Source organism: Atractosteus spatula, chromosome 20 (genome assembly GCF_055471065.1).
Source record: "Atractosteus spatula isolate fAtrSpa1 chromosome 20, fAtrSpa1.hap1, whole genome shotgun sequence".
NCBI lineage: Eukaryota > Metazoa > Chordata > Actinopteri > Semionotiformes > Lepisosteidae > Atractosteus > Atractosteus spatula.
Genome location: NC_142725.1, coordinates 6,324,305 through 6,342,285, shown reverse-complemented (window position 1 = coordinate 6,342,285; position 17,981 = coordinate 6,324,305). Strand labels below are relative to the sequence as shown.

The window sequence follows — 17,981 nt, the reverse complement described above, 5'->3', positions numbered from 1 at the left end:
AGGGAACAGGGAACTAGGAATACGGATAGTTAAAACATTGACGGGACAAGGCGCCCCGAGCCCTGGACTCAGTAGGTCAGGACACCTTGGTGAACTCTGTGCCCTCGGGCCACTCCTGTGCCCATTGGAAGGCGGGGTCCTGGGTGTCCGTCTTCCAAAGCTGAGCCCAGAACTATGGAGACGCCGGGCTTAAATAGGGAAAAGGGGATAAGACACAGCTGGGACAAATAAAACTGGGAACACATTGAAAAAGGTAGAAGCGCCCTCTAGAGGAGGGATAAGGACTGAGACAATCTCCCTCTTTATAGATCTTTGAAATGAATGGGAACCTCCCTTTTCTAAAAAAATTAGAACACAGCGCTTTAGTCTTCTGTCTTCCTCTCTGTGTTCTCTTCTCTCTGCTCCTACTTTACTTTTCTCTCTGTACCTGCCAGTATTTCTTTTTCCTCTGTTCCTTCAATGATGTTACGGTTTCCACATTATTAGAAACCGCTAAAGAACATAGATCCTATGTGGCACAGCAGAATCCCTTAAAGGGTAAGGACCAAAACTATAGTTCGAACATACTTTTGAATACAAAGTTTTTATAACAAACCCATGGGAAATAACACTATAATATTGTCTAAAACACAGTCTGAGGTCAAGGATATCAAGCAAATAGGATATCAGGATTTACAAGTTCAAATACAGGCATTAGACAAAACACTGAGTCCCTCCAAAACCAGACTTCAGCGATGTAACCCAAATATAGAGTCCCAAATCCCAAGACGAGCACTTCTCCATACGAAGGCATCTGTCACCATGAACGGATACAAGGCCATTCCCACGGGGTAAACCAGGACCCAGAAAACCAGGAACTTCACAACCCAGGTAACCGGAGAAAGATTCACAAAGAATTCTGGAACCCAGAATAACCGGGAGCCTATGCCGAAGATCCACAACGAGAAAAACGAAAGGATAAGTACTGGAGTATGTCCGAGTGTACAAGCTGACACCAAGGATGTTACAAATCTGACAATGCCTGGCACTAAAAGCAGGGTAAAACCTTATATTCAAGGAAGTGACCACTAAACCAATTCTGATTGGCCACCGCATAATCAGCAACACTCAAAGAGTGTTCTGACAATTAACACTTCCTGACAGATGACTCTTAATCATTTATCCAGAACTTAACTAACCAAGGTAAACCAGAACATTATTTCATTATGTCTCAGACTTAGTATAACTCAGGAAACACCCCAGTTCCTTTCTTTCTTTTGAGCTCTCTGAGAACTGCGAATGCTGATAAGAGCCAGGTGTTAATTACTAGATTCCTAAGAGAGTTCAATAGTCACATCCAATAACCATAACAATCAAATAAAAAAAATAACATATAATCTTATCTTGAAATACTATAAGATCAAAGTAAAGATTAAATCAGCTGAAAATTATTTTGCTTGTTCAAAAATGTATTATTAATATCACCTAAATGAATGCAGATTGTTTCCTTTTTCTAAAGCTGTACCGTCTTTTCCCACGAGCTGTGTCTTATTTTTGTGTGCACCCATCCCTCGATTTATAATACCTGCTTTATGAATTTTAGGTATAGCTAAGCATATTTTCAGACCTATTTTTGGCTTTTGCGAAAAACAAACAAACCAGGAAGCAGTCCAAAGTCCATTACCAGGAGGTCCATCCGAGACTAACACAGGAACAAGGAAGTAGGAAGATGGAAGAGTAAAACCATAACAGAGCCGGGTGCTACGAGCCCTGGACCCAGATGGTCAGGACGCTGGGGAATAAGACCTGTCCTCGGGTTACCCGCGAGCCCAGGGAATAGGCAAACCTTGTGGAGCCCATCTTCCAATGCCAAGAACAGAGCTTCGGAGGCACAGGTTTAAATAATACACACGGAGCAAGGGGCAGGTGAAAGTAATAATCAAACTAAAATACAAAAAGGGTCAGAGCACACCCTAGAGGAGGGATGACGATCGTTACAATATTAAGCCTATGTGCGTTTTCCTCTATATCCTGGTGAGCCCTTCTTTCTAATAGAAAATGCTACTGATAAACCAAATCTGGTGTCTCTCTCAAAGATACTAGCTTGGGAGATCTATCTTAAAATAACTATTTTGGCTGTGGAACTGTTTTGCAGATGCACAGAACACTTGCCTTGTCTTCAGCAAGAAACATCTTAACCTCAACTGTCTGACCAGGTTAGGACTTCAGCAGCAGACAATATGAGTGAGTATGTGGAGTCTTCTAGATTGGGTTGCCAATTTGACAGCTGCTCAGCGGTCATCTTGAACCTGGACTTGCTGTTGCAGTAATGCTTGAAAGAAGGGATGTCCCATCAAATGTCCCATCAAGGTCTTTTTAAAGTAGCAGCACCTGAACAACTGAGAGGTTACTAAGCCAGCTGGTTACCGGTTTAACTGCTTAAGAGCTGGGTTAGAGAACGTGGTAAGGCTTGCGGTTTAGAAGTAAGTTTACTTACTTTAAAGTAAGCTTTAGCCATTGAAGGTTAATAATTACTATCTTACAGTAGCTATCACTAGACTTGATATGTTTATTAACCATTAAGTGCTGCTCCTAGAAAAGGAGCACAAGCACCACTTGTTTTAACTTTCGCTTCACTTCCTTAAATGTTTCCCTACTTGGTTCACACTGGCACACCACTGTTGCTCAATCTTCTTGCAGCTCAGAGAAGGAAGTCAGCGGTCACTTGTACCAGGAGCACCACCATACTCCTCTCCTTGAGAGCTCCCTCTCATTTTTTGTGAAATGATTGCTTGAATTCCTCCCCTGTTAGCCTCTTGCTAACCAATCTATTGGTGATGGACTGGATTGTGAGAGGATGTCATTTTCCACTGCATAGCAGGCCACACTCGAAAATGTGTTATAATGGATGTATTTTTTTAGGTTGTCTGATCACTTCCTTAACTGTGATCTAAATCATAGAAAGCATTACTGTGATGCAACCCATTGATCTTTCTGTCACGATTGTAGTCCCTCCTCCTTAAGGGCGCTCCGGGTCTTCCTCGTTTGCCTTATTTCCCACACCTGCCCCTGTTCCAGTCTCCTTCCGTCCCCCTTTAAAAGCCAGACGCAGTTGCCAATCGAGGCTCTTCACTGATTTCCGCATCGTGCGAGCCCGGGACCAGGATTAGTCTGGCTCTGTTATGCTTTTAACTTTCGGCTCCTGTTGCTGTTACCCCCGCCGGTCCCGACTCGGCACCTGGTTTTAATCTTTTGTTTGGATGGATCACCCGGCCATGGACTTTCGCTCAGTTTTGGATTTTCCTTTGGATTTCTTCTAGGATTCTTTGCCTCGGCCACACCTCCCCGGATCACCAGCACTCTATGGACACACCCCCCTGTTTTTATTCCCGTCTCCTGCATGACTTTTCCCCCTGTGTTTTCTCACTATTCCGGATTATGTTGTTCGCTTAGGAAAAGAACTGTTCGTTACACTTTCAATATTGAATGTATTCATAGGTGTTTTGTTTGGTGTGGAGAGCTCAGGATTGGCCCAGTTAACTTCAAAGAAAGCTTCTATTATCATGCTAAAGATGTCGGAAATCTGAAAGGCTTCTCTCGCATCCTGTTCAGCCCGACCGGGATGATTTTTGCAGTCCTATGCAGGGTCTCCTCCAGTGAATCCGATGAAGACTGGCTGAAATGAAAAAAATTGGCAAAGGAGAATGGGATCAGTTTCATTCCCTCTTCATCCATCCAGAAGGCAGCCTCTGAGATGTGGTAAAAAGTGGTGAATTTTACATCAGTCCCCCTCCTGAGAATGAGTACTTGTTCTGGAGGTACAGGGTTGCTACGAAGATCGGAACTGGAGGGTGGCAATTGCCTTTTCTGCTCTTTGACCCTGAGGGTATCCTGTATGCTGTGACGTCAGAAGAGAAGCTGGTTAAACGAAAACCTCCCACTCAAAAGGATTCTGACTGGCTCACTCATGCTGAAACTGTTGGAACTGGAGGCTGGGCAGAACTTGCCTATTTCATGGCCTACTCTCCTGTTGGCAATCTGTGGTGTGTCTCCAAGGATGATGGGAAGATCTACTCTGCTCCACTGCCAAAGTTTGCCACCGATAACTGGCTTGAAAGAGCCCAGATACTCATTGGGTACAATCCCAATGAGTACATTGGGTGCTCACTGGAATTGGGTACAATCACTACCAGATACTCACCTTCACGCAAGATAAAACCATTAGCAAAATCTTAAGCAAATGTGTAATGTGTTATTTATAAACAGAATTTGGGGATAGGTGTTTAATCTTTTAAAAGTGTCAATACTGTTTCAGGAATTGTATTTAAGAAATTGAGAAAAGGGGTAATATTTGCTTGAAATATGTACAATTATTATAAATAATTGCAGCTCTGTTTATAATTAAAATGTATATACAGAATTAGATTCAACATATGGAAACATATGTACATAAATCTAAATATACTTACAGTATACATACTGTACATACGGATGTTGGTGAAAAGAAGAGCTGTTTATTCGCACAGGATTAATCGCACAGGATTTTTCACTCTCCTGCTTCTCCACGGTTTCTCCCTTCCGACATCCGTGACAACGACTCCTTATTAAGACTTTCGTTATTGCTTACATTCGCAAAACAAGACATTCGACTTCCATTTTTACTACATTTAAGACATGAGCTGTAGTTTTCCACTGACCTACAGTATAGATGCCCCCTAGTATGTTTCCACTTGCCAGAGTTAAGAAGCTAAAAGACAAGCTTTTATAAAATGTATAACATTCCTTCCCACATGAGGAGATAAAAGTCTTAAAAATAAAAGTAATAATATCTCAGGAAAACTTTGAAATGATTCCAAAGATACCTGTAATCAAGTCAATCTCACTTCAGGAGAACTGATGTACATATTAGTTATGTGTCCTGGCAGGTGGAAGAATTTAGAGAGAAGCCTGGCTTGTTTTTGCATGTGAAATTAGTGTGTGAAAAGTATAAAGTCTAAGCTGATAACAGACATTCACAATCAGAGAGGCTTCCACATTGAAGGATTCATCACCTTGATATTACTAAGAAAACAAATATTTGTATAGCCAACTGTTGTATATTTACCACAGTTACCAGTTCTAAATTTGGTATTTATTTTCAAACTATCTACCACTTAAACAGCTATTAACAATTGAGAAAAATTATTAATTACTCTGAGGGTTTCAGTTTTTGTCATCCAAACATTTCTAACCAGTTCATCCAATTCAGGGTGAAACAAGAAAAGAGAACAATGCAGAATACACCCTGGGCGAGACACCAGTCCATCTCTGGGCATACACAGACAGAAACACCCACACCAGGGCCAGGACTGTGGAAAAAAAAAACAGAGCATCTGGAGGAAACCTATATGAACATGGGGAGAACATACAAACTCCACACAGATGGCACCCTATACTAACCACTCCGCCACTGTGCCGCCAGTATCTCACACTTGCTGATCTAAAAAATCACACAACTGTACTGTACATGTACCAAGAGAGACAGTAACCATCAAACTAAATCACAAAAATATGGAGCAGTTGTCCACATATATACATAAAATATAGTTTTAAACATTTGAAGGTATTGTCACAGTGAAGATCAAAGCATTTACAAGTCAGATATGAATTTTAATAACTCATACAATAAATGCAATGCATGGTCACCTTGAAGCAATATTGTATTTTTTATTTGTCATGTGTCTCACAACACATCCAGCTTCCGTGTTATTTCATATACCTGAGAACAAAATGGTCCGGGACAAAAAAATACTAATTAAATGTAGTTTATATTAAGCCATTTGTTTTTCAATATACAGCTTTAGATTTTAAAAATTATTTTTTTGCACTTTTTAAAAACAATCTACTTACCAGTACAGTGTGTAAAATGAGGATGACTTGAAGTCAGTTCAGTATGTTTTGACTTCCCAAAATGTTATCCATTTCAATGCTTTTCTAACTCATTGCTTTGCCATGGTATTTCAACACAAAAGCAATGATCCAGTAAATTTAAAAGAGCTTGCAGTTCTGGCTGTTATATCAGTAAGTTCTGTAAAGGTTAATGTTCATTATGTTACCCCACTATTATTATTACATAGTGTGCCTTTAATTAGCAATGTACACTTCTGTTGAACAGTTTGTACAATTTCCATATTAAGGAAGAATTATGAGCACTGCCTTTTTGTGTTTTTAAAATTGAAATTTGGAAGAAAAACATACAGGCAAAGAACTGTTTGACAAAGTCACATTACATACACATACAGTACAGGACACATACTGTACTACGTAATTGCAAGCATAAGCTTAAAAGAAATCTTCCCCTGATTCCACAATCCTGTGTCAACGTTTTTGGCATAGTGGACATGTTGTGTGGAATGAGACCATTCGTACCCAGTCCATTGATTGGACATGCACAGACTGTGTACAGCTCGCATTCATAAATAAAGCATTTCAAACAGTGTGTAATGGCTCATTGTGTCATACTGGCCAGTACAATGATGTACAGTATCTCAGTGTCCAGTGCTTGTTGCTGGCTCTCTGTCATCTCTAATTCAACACTCAGTCTCCTCCATTTGGATTGTCTGATAGCACTGGTCTGTGTGTCACGCCCTCTGCAGCCAGAGGGCGCTCCTTCTCTGTCCTGTCTCTAGTTTCTGTTCTGCTTTTCTTCCTGTCCCTCTCTTTCCCTGGGGCTATATATTTCTGGGTCTTGCACTCTGTCCTTGCTCAGCATTGACGTTCGGATGTCCTGAGACCCGCCTAGCACCAGGGCGCCCCATGTCCGCTCCCTGAGGGCACAGGTTTCTATACGGCATTCCTGAACTCTTTGCACTATGAGCCCGGGCCTTTTTCCCGTCTCACCGCTACGCATATGGGTCTTTTTCCGCTCTCCTGCTCCCCACGGTTAGTCCCTTTGGACGCCCATGACAGAATGCTGAGCCACTTACTGACCCCGCGAGCGGCGCTTTTTGTCTTGCCGCAGTTTTTTCTTGTTCTCTGGGCTTTTTTTTTTTTTCCAGATCCTCTATTCTAATCGCTGGATATCACTCCGATCTTCCGTGCCTGTGAGCGGGTCCTGCACCTGGCTTTCCTCGGTAGATCACTCCGATATCAGTGATTGAATGTTGAGCTGGCTTTCCTATTCTTATTACTGGATATCACTCCGAGCTTCTGTGTCTGGAGCGGGTTTTCGTGCCTGGTTCTTCCTGGTCTTGCTCTCTCCGATATCAGTGATAGAATGGTAAGCTTTCTGCCGTTCCTCCATTCTTTTCGCTGGATATCACTCCGGGCATCTGTGTCTGTGAGCGGACTTCGGTCTGGCTTTCCTCAGGTTGTCCACTCCGATATCAGCATTAGAATGTGAACGTGCCCATTGCCCAGTCTGCGGTATTTTTCCCCGGGGTTTTTTTGCTGTTTTTTCTTGTTTTTTGCCTTTTGTTTTGATTTTTTTTCTTCCTGGTTTCCCCTCCTTTTTGTTCCCCCCTGCTCCCTGTGTCTCAGACCTTTGGTTCCTACCTGTTTTTGGTTCCTATATGTTTTTTGTGGTTTGTCTCCCTGGCCTTTCCCAGGTTTTTGTCTGTGTTTGTGCTTGTGTACTTTTTTGTTTTAAGTCTCCGGAGCTCTACTCGACCCCCCCTTCCTCCACCCAATAAAGGCTTATACCCCGGAGGAGGGGGTAGCTCTCAGCCGTGGACTCCCGGAGGTTTCCTTTCAGTTAAATGAGGTTTTTCCTCCCCCCAGTGCTGGGCAGCTCATGTATTTCTATGGGCGTCGGGAGCCGCCCATGAAGGGGGGGGTACTGTCACGCCCTCTGCAGCCAGAGGGCGCTCCTTCTCTGTCCTGTCCCTAGTTTCTGTTCTGCTTTTCTTCCTGTCCCTCTCTTTCCCTGGGGCTATATATTTCTGGGTCTTGCACTCTGTCCTCGCTCAGCATTGACGTTCGGATGTCCTGAGACCCGCCTAGCACCAGGGTGCCCCACGTCCGCTCCCTGAGGGCACAGGTTTCTATACGGCATTCCTGAACTCTTTGCACTATGAGCCCGGGCCTTTTTCCCGTCTCGCCGCTACGCATATGGGTCTTTTTCCGCTCTCCTGCTCCCCACGGTTAGTCCCTTTGGACGCCCGTGACACTGTGTTCCACACAGTACGTGGAGCTCAGGATTAAAAGAGGGGATTGTTTAAGGAGAATTGAGATATCTTTGGATTTGCTGAAGGAGTTAACTGTGTATTGTTTCTGCACACTTGTTTCGCCTTCACCTCAATGCTGTATTTTAAAATCTTCTTTTGTCTGTATTCCCTTGATTTTGATTTTGGTCATTATTCTCTGTGACAGGGTGCCTGCATATTTGTCTTTCCCAAATTAATGTTAAATACTCCAATACTTTTCCTGTACCCTTCCTGTATGTTTGTGAATGTGTGATACAGTATGCGTGAGGTGTAAACAATACCCTTTTATCCCTCAAAATCACTGCATTGTTCCCCGTTAGAGCATGGTAATGTGTTTGTAGTTTCCCACACTGCCACATCAGCAGCACTCAACAAAAGGAAGTGCTGATCTTAAATGGAAAGGTTACTGTTAGATTTTTTTGTTTAAATGTATAAAACCCTCACATGGCTTTGGTAAAGTTTATAATTAAGCTACTTCATTTGTTTCAAAATTGTCCACTTCTTTTAAAAGATATGAGCAAGTCTCTTTAAGGGAGGAGGGCCCTTGGAAAGAAGGAGCTACAGTATAAGAGGGACTGGGAGAGGGCAGTAGAGGGATGGTGCCTTGCTGGGTGAATGTGCCTACTTGATCTAGGCACATAAACCATCCTTTTCCCAGTCATTTTGTGAGCACTGATCCAGCAGAGACAAGCCCTCATTCCGGCAAACTACTGCCAGCTTTCGGAAGTCATAATCCACTGATCTCTGCCTGTTTCCAACTAGCTCAGCTGAACTGTACTTTAGCTTTTGATTTAATATACTGTTTCAAAATTGTGCATATGTGTATCTTTTGTGTGTTTTATTATGCAGTCCCTTGAGATTATGTACCCTTAAACATTCTGTATTAAATACTACTACTTAATAATAATTGTTGTTTTAAAAATCCTCTGCAACTAACCATGTACAATATAAACACTGATTTCGTCATCATTTAAGATTATCATCTTGGGATCTTGGCAACTTAAACTTAAACAGGTATTCTTAAACTTCATTTCTACTTAAATTCAGCTGTTATTATTGTATACTAGTACAATAGTACGAGCTTCTCAAAGAGAATAGAAAAATATTTTTAAAATGATTTGGTAAAAAAAAGTTAACGTATGCCTTGCACTACCCTTTGTATAAAATGGTTAATAATTTCACAGGATATTCTTCTTGAGAATTCTGAGGTTGTCCCTTTTATATTTCAAAATGAGCATTTTTGATAGATAATTTATTATTGCTCAATGTAAAAAGCATTATAATTAAGGGAAACAAGCCAAGGCTGAACACAGAACTTCAGCAGCAGGTGAAATTTCACATTGGTGGCTCTGAAAATTCAACAAAAACATATTTGCATATATACAGGTAATTCAGATGTATATACAGTAGTAGGTATATTTACATCAAGCCATGAACAGACATAAAACAACTTTATATTAGTGGTGATTTAAAAGAAAAGGTTATTCAAACTCATGCAATGCTTAGCAGAGGCACAATGACAGACAGCTTTAATTATCCAGCTGTGTTGCCTTAGAGGATAACTGGAATAGTGACAAATAAAGGTTCAACTGTTCAGTCCAGTTCTAACAATTATGAACAAGCTGGATAAAATATAACCAGATAGCTTAGTAGTTGAGCTTTAACTCGCCAGGCTGAGGAGATAACTGTTGCTTGAAAATTAGCACTGTTGCAATCTCCCTCACTTCAGATGAATGAGCGGAGCCCATTCTGAGAAACTGCTGATGTTGGGGAGGAGGGAGGGGACCTACTGTATAAAAGGTGAGTGCCGTGCTTTTTCAGCCAGTGGGCTTTCACAGCAGGGAAGCAGATTAAAATTTGACCTCCACCCAAAGTTCTGTTCAATAACACAATTTAATCCTACCCTGACAAAGCAAACGGAGAAACACACCTTTCTGCTCTTGAGCCTTCTTCAGGTGCGGGGGACCCGATCAGGTTGGTAATAAGAAGATGTTGTGAATCTCTTTGTTGCAAACCGTGCTTTGTCTCTCTGGTTTTCCTGTCAGTGTGGGCAATCTGTTTGTTAAGGGAAAATATGATGGAAAACATTTGTTTTATGGAACATTGGTGATGAAATCTTTTAGTTTTGATCTGGAAGATATCGTAATGAAAAGAAAAGGCAGGATACACCCTGGACAGGACACCAGGTCATTTTTTATTTGTCACGTCTCACAACACATCCAGCTTTCGTGTTATTTCATATACCTGAGAACAAAATGGTTCGGGACAAAAAAATACTAATTACATGTAATTTATATTAAGCCATTTGTTTTTCAATATACAGCTTTAGATTTTAAAAATTATTTTTTTGCAGTTTTTAAAAACAATCTACTTACCAGTACAGTGTGTAAAATGAGGATGACTTGAAGTCAGTTCAGTATGTTTTGACTTCCCAAAATGATATCCATTTCAATGCTTTTCTAACTCATTGCTTTGCCATGGTATTTCAACACAAAAGCAATGATCCAGTAAATTTAAAAGAGCTTGCAGTTCTGGCTGTTATATCAGTAGGTTCTGTAAAGGTTAATGTTCATTATGTTACCCCACTACTATTATTACATAGTGTGCCTTTAATTAGCAATGTACACTTCTGTTGAACAGTTTGTACAATTTCCATATTAAGGAAGAATTATGAGCACTGCCTTTTTGTGTTTTTAAAATTGAAATTTGGAAAAAAAACATACAGGCAAAGAACTGTTTGACAAAGTCACATTACATACACATACAGTACAGGACACATACTGTACTACGTAATTGCAAGCATAAGCTTAAAAGAAATCTTCCCCTGATTCCACAGTCCTGTGTCAACGTTTTTGGCATAGTGGACATGTTGTGTGGAATGAGACCATTCGTACCCAGTCCATTGATTGGACATGCACAGACTGTGTACAGCTCACATTCATAAATAAAGCATTTCAAACAGTGTGTAATGGCTCATTGTGTCATACTGGCCAGTACAATGATGTACAGTATCTCAGTGTCCAGTGCTTGTTGCTGGCTCTCTGTCATCTCTAATTCAACACTCAGTCTCTTCCATTTGGATTGTCTTGTCTGACAGCACTGGTCTGTGTGTCACGCCCTCTGCAGCCAGAGGGCGCTCCTTCTCTGTCCTGTCCCTAGTTTCTGTTCTGCTTTTCTTCCTGTCCCTCTCTTTCCCTGGGGCTATATATTTCCGGGTCTTGCACTCTGTCCTCGCTCAGCATTGACATTCGGATGTCCTGAGACCCGCCTAGCACCAGGGTGCCCCACGTCCGCTCCCTGAGGGCACAGGTTTCTATACGGCATTCCTGAACTCTTTGCACTATGAGCCCGGGCCTTTTTCCCGTCTCGCCGCTACGCATATGGGTCTTTTTCCGCTCTCCTGCTCCCCACGGTTAGTCCCTTTGGACGCCCGTGACACTGTGTTCCACACAGTACGTGGAGCTCAGGATTAAAAGAGGGGATTGTTTAAGGAGAATTGAGATATCTTTGGATTTGCTGAAGGAGTTAACTGTGTATTGTTTCTGCACACTTGTTTCGCCTTCACCTCAATGCTGTATTTTAAAATCTTCTTTTGTCTGTATTCCCTTGATTTTGATTTTGGTCATTATTCTCTGTGACAGGGTGCCTGCATATTTGTCTTTCCCAAATTAATGTTAAATACTCCAATACTTTTCCTGTACCCTTCCTGTATGTTTGTGAATGTGTGATACAGTATGCGTGAGGTGTAAACAATACCCTTTTTTCCCTCAAAATCACTGCATTGTTCCCCGTTAGAGCATGGTAATGTGTTTGTAGTTTCCCACACTGCCACATCAGCAGCACTCAACAAAAGGAAGTGCTGATCTTAAATGGAAAGGTTACTGTTAGATTTTTTTGTTTAAATGTATAAAACCCTCACATGGCTTTGGTAAAGTTTATAATTAAGCTACTTCATTTGTTTCAAAATTGTCCACTTCTTTTAAAAGATATGAGCAAGTCTCTTTAAGGGAGGAGGGCCCTTGGAAAGAAGGAGCTACAGTATAAGAGGGACTGGGAGAGGGCAGTAGAGGGATGGTGCCTTGCTGGCAAGGTGGGCTGAGGTGCTTTAGTGAGGTTTTTTTTGATGGTCACTGTTTGAAGGCAATAAATCCAGTTTTGTTTGCGTTTGAAGACTGCTGTTTTGGGAGTGTTTTTTTTAAAGCCAAACCTAGTTGCTTGGCCGGTGACATTCCCTGCAAATAAAGCCTCATATTATTTTGTTACCCCAGCGCTTGGCCTGTTTACCAAAACAATTGATACTGACGAAACCCATCTGGTGTGTGATGTCTTAAATTAACACTTACTGTAGAATGCACTTTATATATACTGTATATTGTAATGACTAGGGGTTTGTTCAGGATAAAGGACAAGAGGAGACAGTGTAGGCACACAAGCACCTGCCTTTATTTTCTTTTTCAAAACCAAAAACCCACACCAGGATTTACACACACATTAGGGGACAGACGGAACTTATGGGACACTAAGCTTCAGAGAACACTTTAGTTAACACAGATCTATTTACCGGTGCCAAAAACACCAAAGGGAATGACTTTGTGCCGCATATGATGCCAAGCCCGAGGTAGATCAAAGAGTGGAAATTTTAGAGTTTAGTAACATGGAGGAAAACGGTCAACCTGGAGCCTGAGACACGGTTAGCAGCAGGTCAGGAATAAGTAGATAAAACACCATTTGACTGCAACTGATAGGATGAAAAAAGGCATGGAGACCCAGCAGGTGAGGTTAGGGCAGCTCAGAGGTCCTTTCACCCGAATGCTGTGTAACTTCACTGATGACCTCTGAAACAGCTCAGAAACAACAAAAGAAGATTTTAGTGCCTTCAAAGGTATCTTCTCAAAGTGCATTACAGGAAAAGCAAAAGAAAGCAAAAACAAATATAGAAGATAACAAAATCAGTATAAAGAAAGGAGCAGATACTGACATCGATTGCGTATAAAAGCTTTCTGAAGAAGAAGGTTTTGACTGGATTTGAATGTGTTCAGGTAGGTGACTCTCTGATTTGGAGATAGTATTCTAGAGCTTTGGGGCGCAGCAAGAGAAGGCCTTATCACCCAGAGTCTAGTCTAGCTTGGGGGACAAACAGGAGATCAGAATCAGATGAACAAAGCGAAGTGGGGACAAGGAGGGTAATACGTCAGATACACACTGAGGTGCCAAGCCATGTAGAGCTTTATAGGTGATCATAAGGATTTTCAAGTCAATATGATACCTTACAGGAAGCCAGTGCAAGGACTCCAGGACAGGAGTAATGTGATCACTTGCGCATGGTCTGGTCAGGATCCTTGCAGCTGAATTCTGGACATACTGGAGTTAAATGTTTTTTTTCTAAACAAGTGAGATGATGCCTTTTCAGCCCACTGAGCTCATTTGTTTCTGCTACTTCCTAGAAGGGGGATGTGAGATTCTCTGCATTCCAGTGCCTCTGGCAAAGTTATTCAAGTTATTCCATAAAGATCTCATAATGCTGGCTTTGCTCTACTTAAACACCTTATATGAAAGACGAAATTCTTTATGATCTTCATTCCACTTTATTTTTGAAAACATATTAAGCACCTTTTTCTACCTGTGTAGTTTCAGACAGAGAATGCAAAAATATATTTGAATGCATTCATCGAACAGAAAACACTGTTTAATCTAAGAATTAGCTAGTTTTATGATAATTTGGACCTAGGTTAGGAGCAAGCCGAACCTCCTTGCTTTGACACCGACCCCGTGCGAACGAGATCGGGACGGATCTCTATCAGACCAGCAGCCAATCTTTTTCTCAATCTGCTCACTAGGCCGGTTATTTAAGGCAGCTTTGTCTGCAAGATCAATGTTCCGACTTTGAGCTACCTGAGTGAATGTGCCTACTTGATCTAGGCACATAAACCATCCTTTTCCCAGTCATTTTGTGAGCACTGATCTAGCAGAGACAAGCCCTCATTCCGGCAAACTACTGCCAGCTTTCGGAAGTCATAATCCACTGATCTCTGCCTTTTTCCAACTAGCTCAGCTGAACTGTACTTTAGCTTTTGATTTAATATACTGTTTCAAAATTGTGCATATGTGTATCTTTTGTGTGTTTTATTATGCAGTCCCTTGAGATTATGTACCCTTAAACATTCTGTATTAAATACTACTACTTAATAATAATTGTTGTTTTAAAAATCCTCTGCAACTAACCATGTACAATATAAACACTGATTTCATCATCATTTAAGATTATCATCTTGGGATCTTGGCAACTTAAACTTAAACAGGTATTCTTAAACTTCATTTCTACTTAAATTCAGCTGTTATTATTGTATAATAGTACAATAGTATGAGCTTCTCAAAGAGAATAGAAAAATATTTTTAAAATGATTTGGTAAAAAAAAGTTAACGTATGCCTTGCACTACCCTTTGTATAAAATGGTTAATAATTTGACAGGATATTCTTCTTGAGAATTCTGAGGTTGTCCCTTTTATATTTCAAAATGAGCATTTTTGATAGATAATGTATTATTGTTCAATGTAAAAAGCATTATAATTAAGGGAAACAAGGCAAGGCTGAACACAGAACTTCAGCAGCAGGTGAAATTTCACATTGGTGGCTCTGAAAATTCAACAAAAATATATTTGCATATATACAGGTAATTCAGATGTATATACAGTAGTAGGTATATTTACATCAAACCATGAACAGACATAAAACAACTTTATATTAGTGGTGATTTAAAAGAAAAGGTTATTCAAACTCATGCAATGCTTAGCAGAGGCACAATGACAGACAGCTTTAATTATCCAGCTGTGTTGCCTTAGAGGATAACTGGAATAGTGACAAATAAAGGTTCAACTGTTCAGTCCAGTTCTAACAATTATGAACAAGCTGGATAAAATATAACCAGATAGCTTAGTAGTTGAGCTTTAACTCGCCAGGCTGAGGAGATAACTGTTGCTTGAAAATTAGCACTGTTGCAATCTCCCTCACTTCAGATGAATGAGCGGAGCCCATTCTGAGAAATTGCTGATGTTGGGGAGGAGGGAGGGGACCTACTGTATAAAAGGTGAGTGCCGTGCTTTTTCAGCCAGTGGGCTTTCACAGCAGGGAAGCAGATTAAAATTTGACCTCCACCCAAAGTTCTGTTCAATAACACAATTTAATCCTACCCTGACAAAGCAAACGGAGAAACACACCTTTCTGCTCTTGAGCCTTCTTCAGGTGCGGGGGACCCGATCAGGTTGGTAATAAGAAGATGTTGTGAATCTCTTTGTTGCAAACCGTGCTTTGTCTCTCTGGTTTTCCTGTCAGTGTGGGCAATCTGTTTGTTAAGGGAAAATATGATGGAAAACATTTGTTTTATGGAACATTGGTGATTAAATCTTTTAGTTTTGATCTGGAAGATATCGTAATGAAAAGAAAAGGCAGGATACACCCTGGACAGGACACCAGGTCATTTTTTATTTGTCACGTCTCACAACACATCCAGCTTTCGTGTTATTTCATATACCTGAGAACAAAATGGTTCGGGACAAAAAAATACTAATTAAATGTAATTTATATTAAGCCATTTGTTTTTCAATATACAGCTTTAGATTTTAAAAATTATTTTTTGCACTTTTTAAAAACAATCTACTTACCAGTACAGTGTGTAAAATGAGGATGACTTGAAGTCAGTTCAGTATGTTTTGACTTCCCAAAATGATATCCATTTCAATGCTTTTCTAACTCATTGCTTTGCCATGGTATTTCAACACAAAAGCAATGATCCAGTAAATTTAAAAGAGCTTGCAGTTCTGGCTGTTATATCAGTAGGTTCTGTAAAGGTTAATGTTCATTATGTTACCCCACTACTATTATTACATAGTGTGCCTTTAATTAGCAATGTACACTTCTGTTGAACAGTTTGTACAATTTCCATATTAAGGAAGAATTATGAGCACTGCCTTTTTGTGTTTTTAAAATTGAAATTTGGAAAAAAAACATACAGGCAAAGAACTGTTTGACAAAGTCACATTACATACACATACAGTACAGGACACATACTGTACTACGTAATTGCAAGCATAAGCTTAAAAGAAATCTTCCCCTGATTCCACAGTCCTGTGTCAACGTTTTTGGCATAGTGGACATGTTGTGTGGAATGAGACCATTCGTACCCAGTCCATTGATTGGACATGCACAGACTGTGTACAGCTCACATTCATAAATAAAGCATTTCAAACAGTGTGTAATGGCTCATTGTGTCATACTGGCCAGTACAATGATGTACAGTATCTCAGTGTCCAGTGCTTGTTGCTGGCTCTCTGTCATCTCTAATTCAACACTCAGTCTCTTCCATTTGGATTGTCTTGTCTGACAGCACTGGTCTGTGTGTCACGCCCTCTGCAGCCAGAGGGCGCTCCTTCTCTGTCCTGTCCCTAGTTTCTGTTCTGCTTTTCTTCCTGTCCCTCTCTTTCCCTGGGGCTATATATTTCCGGGTCTTGCACTCTGTCCTCGCTCAGCATTGACATTCGGATGTCCTGAGACCCGCCTAGCACCAGGGTGCCCCACGTCCGCTCCCTGAGGGCACAGGTTTCTATACGGCATTCCTGAACTCTTTGCACTATGAGCCCGGGCCTTTTTCCCGTCTCGCCGCTACGCATATGGGTCTTTTTCCGCTCTCCTGCTCCCCACGGTTAGTCCCTTTGGACGCCCGTGACACTGTGTTCCACACAGTACGTGGAGCTCAGGATTAAAAGAGGGGATTGTTTAAGGAGAATTGAGATATCTTTGGATTTGCTGAAGGAGTTAACTGTGTATTGTTTCTGCACACTTGTTTCGCCTTCACCTCAATGCTGTATTTTAAAATCTTCTTTTGTCTGTATTCCCTTGATTTTGATTTTGGTCATTATTCTCTGTGACAGGGTGCCTGCATATTTGTCTTTCCCAAATTAATGTTAAATACTCCAATACTTTTCCTGTACCCTTCCTGTATGTTTGTGAATGTGTGATACAGTATGCGTGAGGTGTAAACAATACCCTTTGTTCCATCAAAATCACTGCATTGTTCCCCGTTAGAGCATGGTAATGTGTTTGTAGTTTCCCACACTGCCACATCAGCAGCACTCAACAAAAGGAAGTGCTGATCTTAAATGGAAAGGTTACTGTTAGATTTTTTTGTTTAAATGTATAAAACCCTCACATGGCTTTGGTAAAGTTTATAATTAAGCTACTTCATTTGTTTCAAAATTGTCCACTTCTTTTAAAAGATATGAGCAAGTCTCTTTAAGGGAGGAGGGCCCTTGGAAAGAAGGAGCTACAGTATAAGAGGGACTGGGAGAGGGCAGTAGAGGGATGGTGCCTTGCTGGGTGAATGTGCCTACTTGATCTAGGCACATAAACCATCCTTTTCCCAGTCATTTTGTGAGCACTGATCCAGCAGAGACAAGCCCTCATTCCGGCAAACTACTGCCAGCTTTCGGAAGTCATAATCCACTGATCTCTGCCTGTTTCCAACTAGCTCAGCTGAACTGTACTTTAGCTTTTGATTTAATATACTGTTTCAAAATTGTGCATATGTGTATCTTTTGTGTGTTTTATTATGCAGTCCCTTGAGATTATGTACCCTTAAACATTCTGTATTAAATACTACTACTTAATAATAATTGTTGTTTTAAAAATCCTCTGCAACTAACCATGTACAATATAAACACTGATTTCGTCATCATTTAAGATTATCATCTTGGGATCTTGGCAACTTAAACTTAAACAGGTATTCTTAAACTTCATTTCTACTTAAATTCAGCTGTTATTATTGT

General features: G+C 40.7%; 1 protein-coding gene across 1 annotated transcript in view; it reads left to right on the top strand.

Annotated features, from left to right (window-relative positions):
- Positions 1–3,993: 3,993 nt before the first annotated feature.
- LOC148817432 (uncharacterized) overlaps positions 3,994–17,981 on the top strand; it is a 52,330-nt gene continuing 38,342 nt past the window's right edge. The window contains exon 1 of the mRNA XM_088938476.1: positions 3,994–4,156. Within this exon, the coding sequence (XP_088794602.1) occupies positions 3,994–4,156 (163 nt within the window). The remainder of the gene's footprint in view (positions 4,157–17,981) is intronic.